Source organism: Cyrtonyx montezumae, unplaced genomic scaffold (assembly GCF_038088225.1).
Source record: "Cyrtonyx montezumae isolate F1298 unplaced genomic scaffold, pur_monq_1.0 scaffold_3, whole genome shotgun sequence".
Classification (NCBI taxonomy): Eukaryota; Metazoa; Chordata; class Aves; order Galliformes; family Odontophoridae; genus Cyrtonyx; species Cyrtonyx montezumae.
In genome coordinates, this window is record NW_027072034.1 from 86,169,850 (window position 1) to 86,181,591 (window position 11,742).

General features: G+C 40.8%; 1 protein-coding gene across 1 annotated transcript; it reads left to right on the forward strand.

The window, feature by feature from the left end:
* The first annotated feature begins 1,700 nt into the window (after positions 1–1,700).
* Positions 1,701–10,546, forward strand: C1S (complement C1s). Its single transcript, XM_065742193.1, is given in 13 exon segments — positions 1,701–1,923; positions 2,373–2,428; positions 2,835–3,036; positions 4,253–4,430; positions 4,693–4,818; positions 5,606–5,805; positions 6,002–6,155; positions 6,428–6,543; positions 6,772–6,850; positions 7,101–7,238; positions 7,737–7,811; positions 9,295–10,062; positions 10,065–10,546. Coding segments are annotated over 12 exon segments (2,100 nt in total). The 5' UTR covers positions 1,701–1,923; positions 2,373–2,390; the 3' UTR covers positions 10,091–10,546.
* Positions 10,547–11,742: the final 1,196 nt, after the last annotated feature.

Below are 11,742 nucleotides of genomic sequence, written 5' to 3' on the forward strand. Positions count from 1 at the left end.
GATGCAGAGCGCTTTGGGAAAACTAGTATGTTGTCATGTAATTTAGGAAATCAACAGAATGCATATTCCTCAGAGTGGATTCTTACGGCATTGACAGCCTTCATGGTATCCTTTATCAACCTCAATGGCGGGATTTTGCCTCTTTTAAAGTATTAATTTCATGTAGTTTCTGATGTAGATTCAGTGAATTGTAAAATACACATGACCTAGCTGTTTTACAACAACACAAATGTAGACAAATGCAAAAAATGCTGTATGTTTATTTAATTTAACTGTATACCTTAATGTCATTGGTCTTCTGCATGAATAGTTAGCATTATGCAGATATGTGCCCACACAAAATGCAACGTCCTTCCCCCCTCCCCCACCAATTTCAGTATTCTTTTTCCTAATTAATAGGTATTTGCTTTCTTACTAGTTATTAATATTTACACACATACCAATTTACCACTGTGGCAGACTAGTTGAGTCAGATCCATATGAAAATACACAATTCCTCTGTGATGAAAAGACACGCAAAATATATGAGCACACAATTATTTTACTTCTGTTACATCCATTATGAGATTGTAACTTGAAATGTCACTGGTAGAGTTTTTATTTTGCCCAGTTCTGAGGAGAAAATATCTCACTGTTTCTTGTGTATCTTCCATCACTGTTTTCCCATTTCTCAAAATTCCAGTTAAAAGCATTATGCTATGCTCCCTAGAGGTGTCAGAGGCAAGATGATATACTGTTTTCTTTTTCTTCTCATTCTCAGTTAGACAATAAAACTGACTAGGCACGTTCTTCAGAGAAATCCTTTATCCTGAGTACAGCAAAGTCAATTATGATTCATCTGGAGGTGTTTTTTTCCATTGACAATATAGAGGAGGCTTTCTCATGGGCTTTGCTAACGCACTTTGCATATGGCCTGTTGAAACTTGAATGTTTTTCTTCAGGCCAAAACAAGCTCTGGAGCATGTTGTGCTGATTGTAATGGGTAGAGAGTATAATGGAGCTTTACACCTTCATTTACAGTCCAGCCCCAGTGTAGCTGGTTGGTGAGGTTTTCTAGAGTATTAGTGGTAGGTCTTTTGTCTTGTACGGTAGTGTTTTGGTCATGGCTTATGGGCACAGGCTGGATTAAGAGTCCTCCTGTTCTTTACAGTCTTAGATCTACCTTGGACCAGGGCTAAGCCTGATGAAGAGTTAGCTGCTTTTACAAAAAATTAGCTTGGAAAGTTATAAAGAGATAGTTAGTGGTTCTTATAGGAGAGGGGCCATAGTTAAAAAATAACAAAATAATGCATGCTAACTGCTGTTGGTATCCTCAGATAGGCATGACTTTGAAAGACCACTGCTTTTTCCTTTTTTATTTTTATTTTTCCTAAATACAATTCTCAAGCATAAGATTAGGAACAGACACGAGTTTGAAGTCCCAGAACAGATTTTTCAACCAAGTGGTCCCCAGAGCAAATGATCAAACATTTTTTTTCCATGAGAGAGCCCTAGGTCCATTCTTGTGCGGACTCTGCCTGTTCTACACCCTTCTATGACTTTCTGAGGGAGGAGGGAGAGTGAGAGATGGGAGGCAGCTGTAAGCTTTGTTCCCTCCCTTTTTCCAGAAGTCATCTGATTTCCCGAAAACCTCTAATACAGACCAGATCTGTGCACTCCCCCACACAGCCGAAGCCAACAAGGTTGTGCAACTTGCTCTGGAAATTCCCTTTTATGCTGAAAGCCGATAAGTTTTTTTCCTGCATCACAACCGACCGGGAAAGCTGGAAGCTACATCATACTGCTAGGTGGTGCTGCAACATTGCAGATGAAAGCTCTCTTCCCCATACCACAGGCTTGGATGTTTCGGCGTGAAAAGGAAGAAAAAAGAAAAAGGGAGAAAGAGAAGACAAGAGAGAAGAACACATGAACTAGAGAGAGAAGGTAAATATCGTAAGCTTTAGAAAAGGGAAATGAAAATATTCCTGAGTGCCATTGTCTGACTGCTAGAAGGGTCAGTGCATGCTGCCCCCATGCTGGGGTGCTGGGAAGAACGTATTGGGTCCCTTTGTTGGGAGGTGCTTTCTGTCAATTTGTTAGGCTCTATTGGCTCTTATAGGCTCCAAATGCTCTTTGGAGACACCGGTGGGGCATAGGGGAGAACACGAGTACCAGTGAGTAACAACCTAGAGATTACTGTTCCATTTTGTCAGCAGTGAGCCCAGCATCCCTCCTCAGTGCTTGGTGTTGCTATATGCAGGAAGGACTAGTGAATAATCTTGCAATTAAGGCAAATCATTGATAAATTTTCCGTGATCTTAGAGTCTTTGACCTGTGTAACAGGCATGCAGAGTACAGGCAACATCAATCAATCACACTGTTTTTTGTCCCAGGCAAAGTTCAGTCTCTGAATGTTTTCAGGAAAGAAGATCAGCTTTTTCCAGATGTGGTAAGTTACTGAATCTCCATGGGGCAGGTTTATTAATTATTTCATTTTATGAATTAGATTTTTTTTCTTTTAATGTAATGATTCTCAAATCTGAATGCATCTATCACCCAAGCAACCTCCAAAACAAGATAGCGAAGCAAGAAATATTATTTAAGACCCTTCAATGCAATTTCTGCAACATTACCAGTTCCTCTACAGCTGGAGTGAAGCAAAGAGCAGGATGGAAGTTGTACTCTTTCAGTCTGAAATTCTGCAGGAGACAAATCCCTCACCGGGTCATTAGAACTCCAAAGACAGGAGAAATGCTGTTTGCTATGTGCAGACAAAGACTAGCCTTTTCACTAGGGACTGTGTGCATGTGCAGATGGTGGTTTCTGCAGTGTTATCTTCCTTCCTCTTTTCTCAGGTACCTTATCTTCTGTCTCCCTGTCTGGGCTGATGCAGCCTCCATGTATGGTGAGATCTTGTCACCCAATTATCCTCAGGCATACCCAAATGATCTGCAGGAATCCTGGGAAATCCAAGTCCCTCCAGGATATGGCATTCGCCTTTATTTCACACATATGGATCTTGAACCTTCGCAGAACTGTGAATATGACTCTGTGAAGGTACTGTCCCTCCCTGTTCTCATCAAGAAAGAAAAAGATGAGAAGTCGCGATATAGCATAGAACAGCTGGGCTGCATACAAAACTCAAGGCTGGAAGAAGAGATGCACTTTTCCTGCTATGATCCCAAATAAGCCCAAGACTGAAAATATCTGTGCTAACAGTCCCTACATTAATTTAAGTTTACTTCATTTTGACACAAGCACTGTCTGTCAACTGAGCATATCTGTGCTGCACTCCCTGTGTTCCTCTCATATCCATTGGAAGAGCCCATTAATGACACCTCTCTATTGCAAAGCATAGGTATAAAAACCCATGAAAATGCCCATTCTTGCAGAAAGGGGATTGAGTTTCTCTTCATGGAATTATTCGGGATTAGTTCATGAGTGAACATAAACAGTTAATGAAAGTGGAGACTGATAGGTAATGGCTAATATTAAGAACAGTCAGGAGATCTGTGTATGGTTAGTGGCTACTCAGAAAAAAAATGCAGTGGCCTATTGTCTCAATCTTTGCACCTGCTTAAAACCTAGAGCCCCAGTGTCTCTGCTCCATGTTATTCTACAGGGCACAAAACATCTAACATTTCCACACAGACACATAAATTAGACCATCCCATTCTGCAATAGGTATGTGTAAAAAGGGGCAGTAAGACCAAGTGCAGCACCTGGAGAGCACTTGGAGGAGAACCAGTGTGGGACTGTAGGATGCTTGAGCTTTGCTGGAGGATACAATAACACATTCATTTATAACATAACAGTATACCTGTTAGGCTGCCCTGTAGACTGTCAGCCATTGGTTTTGAAACAAAATTTTAATTTTTTTTTTTTTTTTGGACAGGTGGGCCCAAGGAAAGGTGGTTAAGGGAGAACTCTGTGGTATAATTTGTATCTGAAAAGTTAGGTGTTTCAGAGCTGGGAAGTCAGTAAGAGGAAATGCTCCTTGAGGATCTTACATATGGCAAGAAATTTGTTCTCTCTTCTATTCAGTTGTACCTTGGCTGACTGTCTTCTACCCTTAGCCAGCTCTGGATGAAAAAGTAGCTTTAGGCCCTTCTAACTGTGACATAGCTGTGCCCTAAGAGATAAACCTGAGTGTCATGAGAAATGAATGCAACTTAGAAGCCTTTGATTAGCCCTCTATAAACTAGAGGAGTCAGGTACTGGTGATTACACATATTCCAGTAACAAGACAAGGCCTTTCTGAATTCTTTTGCAGATCCTGTCTGGTGAATATGTTGAAGGTTTGCTCTGTGGGAGGAAGAAAACTCGTGCCCCTGGCTCCTCGATTGTGGAGGAATTTTACGTCCCTTACAACACCCTGACTATGACTTTTCAATCAGACTTTTCCAATGAGGAGCGTTTCACTGGTTTTGCAGCCTACTATGTTGCAGTGGGTAAGGTTAAAAGTCTCCTCTGAATCTGTGTAGTGTTCAAGACTAGGAGGGGAAGAAAGTTGTCAGAATGGTTTTCCTTATGAAAAAGTCTTATTTAAAAGAGATCCAGACAGACAAGACTGCTTTCCAGTGTGGCCGATCTAAATACTGCCTTCAAGATGTTTCTTCCTTGTTGTTTGCTAGATTTTACTTCACTTTCCCATCTTCTTCCTGCCCTTAGGGCCCGCTGCTAGCCTGATGTATTTTCTTTTCACACTTGCAGACTTGGATGAGTGCACAGAGTTTGAGGAGGAACTTTGCAGTCATTATTGTAATAATTATATTGGAGGTTATTTCTGTTCCTGCCCACCAGATTATTTCCTCTATGAAGATAAGAAGACATGTGGAGGTAAGAGATCTACATGAATTGTGGTCAACAAAAAGAGTTAATTTTGGCCAAATGGAATATTGTGCTTGAAAGACTTTATCTGCTAAACTTCTCAATAAGTCACAAAAGATATATAATGAAAAGGACATTGCACTGCAAATCTGGACTGGCAGTAGTCTGTGATTTTGTTAATTCTTAATATTCTTTCTGTGTGTGTGTCAATAGAATTAAGAAACTATTATATGACATTCTCTTAGGACTGTGATGGATATCCCTCTTAGCGTACTGTGAATCTGTTAATTGTGACAAAACAAAGTAATTCAAAGAAGATAAAACAAAATAGCTCAAAGATGATAAAATCACAAGGCTGCTTGGCTTAACTAAAAAAAAGTGCAAAGTCACAAATGAGACATACTGAAAGAGGTATAAGATGAGAACCTACACATGAGAAAAGAGGGTCTAAATCATAAGTGGAAGGTAAAAAATAAAAAATAAATAGATGGAGGGAGAAAGAGAAGGCACTAAGCAAGGCTGAATAGAATTGGTGTTATGTTGAAGTTGTTCCCTAGTACTGAGTACATCAGGAAGTTGTCTTCCAAAGGATGGACAAGAAGGCAAGGTAGATCAGGCCACTAGAAGTTACAGCCCCTTGTTAATTGAATAGGGAGTTGTGACTGTTTTCATTTTCTTGGGAAATCGCAGTGTTAGATGTGGTTAATGCAGGAGAGACTGGAGATACGGTAGAAGAAGTCTGCTTCATAAGTGAATCATTTCCTTTCTGAGTTCTTTTTCTGCTCCTTAATCCTAGTGAACTGCAGTGGCAATGTCTTCACTGAGCCATCAGGAGAGATTGCTAGTCCAAACTATCCCAGTCAGTACCCAGAGAACTCACAGTGCAAGTACCAAGTGGTTCTGAGGCCAGGCTACTTTGTGGCATTGACCATAGGCAGCGAAGACTTTGATGTGGAACCAGCCGACTCAAGAGGGAATTGCCACGACAGTTTAACAGTAGGTGTGGGGGTAGGGAGGAAGTCAGGATGCTTCGGGTCTTTCCGTAGATTCAGAAGACTCTCTGATTGCTTAATTTTAATTTCAGCTATGTTGCCTTTTAAAGTTTTTGGGAATACTGAAATAAAGTTTTCGGGAATCTCTCTGTGAATACATTCGGTATTTCATCATTTCTTCTTGTTGGTTATTTTCCCAGCTTGTCTCTGGAAAGCAGCATTATGGTCCCTATTGTGGCAACAAATTCCCAGGTCCTCCTGAAATCAAAACTAGGAGCAACATTCTTGACATAATCTTCCAGACAAACCATGTGGTACAGCACAAAGGCTGGAAAATACGCTACTATGCTGAGCGTGAGTATGCACTTAGGAAAACATTCCCTCTGCTGATGAGTTAGGGAAAGACCTTCCCCAGGTCAGATTCATGGTACAACATCACATTCAGGATGCTGGGTTTGCTAGTCATAGCTAAAGACTAAATAGAGGGTGCCCAAACTAAGCTATAAACTAAACAGAGGGTGCCTGTTAACCACAGAGAATAATCACTATGAAGAAAGAAGTTTGTAACTGGAAGAAAAGCAAATCTTGAATCAGTTAATCACTGATTTTCTCCTATCTCTTCAAAGCCATAACCTGTCCCCTGAGTGTCACTCCCAATTCTGTTCTTGACCCAAAGAGGGGCAGGTATAACTTCAAGGACAATGTGAAGGTGACCTGTTTGGAAGGCTATGAAATCGTGATGGTAAGTTACACAAAAAAAAGCATATGCCCTCTTTGTCCCTCTCAGCAGTTTCCTGCTGCTATTTCCCATCAGGTGTCCTGAGCAAAAGGGATCAATGTTTTTGCCACAGCTGTATCAAATGCAGACTTCTTCCAGCAACTGCAGTATCCTGGGGAACCTCCACTAGAATGCCTGTATCGTATACAGTTCATGGCTAGTGACTTGTATGTGTCATGTTCTTTTTCCTAGCAACATGACAGCATCACGACTTTTCATTCCAGTTGTCAGAACAATGGTGAATGGAGCAACTCTAATCTCAGATGTATTCGTAAGTGACTTCTCTCTGTGTTGTGGGAAGCAGTCTTTAATGGAGTATTTATGCTCTGGACACACTATCTCCAGACTAGGAGAGCAATAAAGGACTGGGATGTGATCATGATGAAAGAACAGAGGAAGTAAGCATGGATGACCGTATACTAACCTGCAGAGCTGAGTAGTTTCCCATACTACAAAATAATCAGATTGTTGGGTGAAGATACCCTTTTGATTGTCTTTGATTGATTGTTTCTTCTGTACAGCTGTCAACTGTGGTGATCCCAGTCCTATTGACAATGGTGAATATGAATACATCTCTGAACTTCACGAGCCTCTGTACAAAGCTACTGTCCAGTATTTCTGCAAAGCACCTTACTACACCTTAAAAAATGAAGAGGAAGGTAAGTTGTTGTGCCTGCTACAGAAACATATTTATTTGATGAAAGGCCTTAGTAGTAGTACTGCCATTGTCACAGGGCTGGAATTATACCCCATTAAGCTAAGGCTGTGAAAAGATACTTATTGGTGTGGGGTGGCAGACAGTAGTTTTGTGTTGCTTTTGTGTTTAATACGCTGACATAACATCTATAATTGGGCTGTTAACCTTGAATGTATTTGCAAGTCCTATCTCCATTTGGCTGGTGTATGAACCACGTAGATTTTTACTACACATTTCTGGTGGAGAAGTAAAGAACTCAAGAAGCCAATTAAATGAAACTCCTCCTAAACAGGAGCAGAAGAACCCTGGTGGGATTCTCTGCTTTTAGAGAGATCTCACCAATATTTACCAAGCTGTGCTTGGTTTGGAAATGATAAGATTAATACAGTGTCTTATACAATGTCTTATGCCCTCTTCATCTTGATTGTATTCTTCTGGCACTCTTCTTGTGTTTTCAAAGTGGTGTATCAATGCTCAGCCAGTGGACAATGGATCAATGAAGAAATGGGAACAGAGCTACCAGAATGTGTTCCAGGTACTATCAAAACCTGTGAATATATATATATATGTAGTAATGAAAACCCATGCTTCTTTCATTTACTCTGTTTCTGAATACCTTCAAGTGTGCACATTCTCAAGCTGTTCAGTTCTTCAGATCTGTGACTGTTTTGCACATAGCAAAAAGACTGAGAGGTCAAAAGAGAAGTCCTAAACAGTACTGAGACCTGTAGCTTCTCTTCAAACCCTCCTTGGGTTCAGCTTTCCATCAGTCACTTCAAACTCTTAAAATCTCATTGGCATTTTAAAGTACAAGGCCCAGCTGAAGATGATTCAACTCTTCTAAGAGCCTTGTCAGTCAGTGATTTGGACTATACCAGTGTACAGTGCAAAATACAAATTGAAAAATGAAGCTCAAGTAATCTACAACTTAAAAGAAGGTTACAAAGAATGTGAAGCCAGATTTTCTCAGAGGGACACAGGGATACAAGTCAGTAAAAGCCAATGAGCACAAAATTCAACAAAGTAAATTCTGACTGTTTAAGGAAAAAATGTTCCCCAGAGCATTGAAGCTGTAGGCCAGAGAGGCTGGGTAATCACCAGCCTTAGAGGTGCTCATAAGTCACCTGGCAGAGCCACTGAGCAACCTCGCTTTGCAGTTAAGAGGATGGGGGAAAGGCAGTTAGGGGTGAGCAAGGGGTGAACCAGAGATGTCCAGAGGCCCCTTCTGCTTCATTTAAATGGGAAGCTACTTACCAGGTAGATTTCTTTAATCCGTAACAGTATGACTAAGGGTTCAAATGTTAAACAAGACAATGTGAAAAGCAGTCAATTTCCTAGCTATGTAATAATGGCCAGCCTTATTTTTGCCCTTAGGCCACATTTTGCATATCCTGATAGAACATTTTATTGAAAGAGCACAGGGCATTTCTGCACCCACAAGACTCAGATGAGATCTCTAGTGACCCATTGCTTAAGATTTTATGTACTAAAAAATGGAAAAACATCAGTAATACATCTGAACACCTAATCAGAAACTATCTGTAGTTCACACACATGCACAAAAAAAAATCCTTAGGAAGAGTAGTGTCATTCTTTTGAGTACTTAAAAATATATTTTTTATAATATTAAAAAAAAAAGGATGTAACTCAGCAAAGCAAAAATGCTAACTACAACACAATGAGATGTTGAGCTTTGGCAAACCCAACACTGACTGGTTGACAACAGTTGTGAGAGTTTAGCTTTACAGAACAAGAATTTGAGAATGTGTATTGTCAGCCTAAATTGAATATTTGATAGGATTTATGCTTGAATTTTGTTGAATTTCTCTGTAAATGCTTCTTTAAAATTCTATGGATTCTCTGACATAGAATATAGAAAGAAGTTAGTCGCTCAGAATAAAAAACAATTTAGAAGATATAAGAAAGTAGGGACTATGGGCTTTTCAGTATTACAAGATAAACCTCTGTTTGTAACTGCTAATTCTACCGTCTGGTTCCTCTTTTTCTTTCCCTTATAGTCTGTGGCATACCTAGTAATCCTATCCAAGAGACGGGAAAGATTTTTGGAGGCACCCGTGCAGAAAAAGGCAACTTTCCCTGGCAGGTATATTTTCAACACCCAAGAGGAGCTGGCGTGCTCATCTCTGACAGATGGGTAATGACTGCAGCTCACGTACTGGATGGATATGACATGCCTGACATGTTTGCTGGGATAATCAATGTTGATATAGAAGTTTTGTACAAACGTGGCAAGAGGCTGATTCCAGAGGCATCATTCATCCATCCGGGCTGGAAGAGGCTGCCCACAGGCTCCCACAGGACTGATTTTGATAATGATATTGCACTCCTGAAGCTGAAGGAACCTGTGGAGATGGGTCCAAACATCTCACCCCTCTGTCTTCCTGGTAAATCACCTGAATATGAGCTACAGACAGGAACTCTAGGCTATATTGCTGGCTGGGGGTCTAGAGAGAAAGGAAGACTGCCCAGTTACCTTTGGAAGGCCCAGATTCCTGTGGTGGACATGGACAGATGCCGTTCTGTGAAACCAGAGGGCTCTGCTGATTCCAGTGCTTACCGATTCACTGACAATATGATCTGTGCTGGTGGGGGCAAGGACAGCTGTAAGGGAGATAGCGGTGGAGCTTATTCCATCCTAGATCCACTTAATAACAGCCAGTACTACGTGGCTGGGTTGATCTCCTGGGGACCGAGATGTGGTACCTTTGGTCTCTACACCAAGGTAGTGCGTTATTTGGGCTGGATTACAGAGACTATGAGTAAGCATTAGATGAAGAATCTCAGCAGGATTAGCTCTTCCTCCTTTTAGTACAGTCACTCTTCCTAAATGTGATGGTTACATGTTCTGGCAGTAAGACTGGCTATGTTTCTGTTCACTTTTCATGTATAACAGGGTAACTCACTGTGTCTGTGCTGAGTGAGTAGATTCGGGAATATGTATTGTTTTTTCCCTCTGTCATCGTGTCTGGTAAGGGAATTTCACTTTCTTCTTCCACACATTACTATGAGGAAGCATAAGAGGAAGATATTACTCTGTATAAGGAGTTCTGCTTCCTCTCAGTTTTTCTGTTTTGTTTTTCCTGCTTGATGAAGACCTGCCTATGCCCTAGCTGACAGGGAGATTGCAGTGAAGAGGAGAGAATAGTTGTTAGTCCCAGGGTAGGTTTAATGCCTAGATTCTGATTTCTGTATTTCCTGTATTGTTCAGAATATCTAATGGCATTAAAGAATGTCCAAACTTGCTTCCTATGTGTGCACTGTCTTTCTCCTTCTTAGTCTAGACCTAGACTTCCTTGAAACTCCCTAAATCAAATAATGAACCAATGTATTGCCAACTTTTGTCAAGCTGCAACTTACGCTACCTTAGTTCTCTACATAAGAGTTTCTATGAAGTCTTTAGCTGGTTGCAGCACATTGAACAACCACCACCAGCAACAAAGACTTCAGACTTCTGAATCAAGCTAAGCAGAAGAACAGAATATCTCCAAAACTCTTCATTTAACTGCACCTAGGGCTTAATTTTTCAAGCTTTACTGTTTTAGATAAGAAATAAAGGTAGCCTGATTTTGGGAAGGTAGTATTGTGGAAGATCATCATATAATATGTGCTAAGAGTGTCTTCTGCTCCAGAACACTACTTCAAGTCCAAATCCCTCACAGTAATCTTTTCACTAAGATGGCCAGGGGTCTGGTGCAGATGGCATGTGAAGAAAGATGGTAGAAACTCACCTTGAAAAGGAAGAAGCTAAGAAGGGGATCTAACCACTGTCTTAATCTACTTATAGTAGGATTAGAGAGCAAACTCTTCAAAAAGATGAAGAGAGACAAGACAAGAGACAGTGGACTCAGGATCATGTGCCACAGAAGATTGCGGAATCTCTGTTACTGAATATTTTCAGAGTTCGCCCAGGCAAGACCCTGAAGCTCTAAAGCTAGTCCTACTATCAGAGGAATATTGGACTGGATGCTTCCTCCTACAGCTTAAATTTTTCTGAAAGTCTAGCATATGGTAAGGAGGATGTATGCATCTCCTGGGTGACTTCATATAGGCTCCTGCACTCAGCTCAAGCACCTTCATTTCTAAGTGTGTGTAACAAGCAAAATTCTGTTTTGTTGTTGGGCTTGTAACCAGGGCTTTTGTACCACGCTCCTGTGACCTATAGGATGTTGAACGATTTTTATTTGTATAACTGTATGTGCCAACTTCAATCTAGTATTAAGTTTTATAGTCATTCTTGTATGTAGCTATTGCATGTGGGCTCATCTCAGCCTTCATCCTTTGGAGCACAAAAGGGAATTGTTCTTCCTGGACAGTTCAGGATGCAATTTTAGCCCACGTGTGGAATCTGGTTGACATAGCATTGAAATGGAGTCAGCAGTGTGACCTAGCATCCAATACTCATCTTGCATATCCCTCAGTCTTTCTTCCCTCCCCAAAGACTGGGT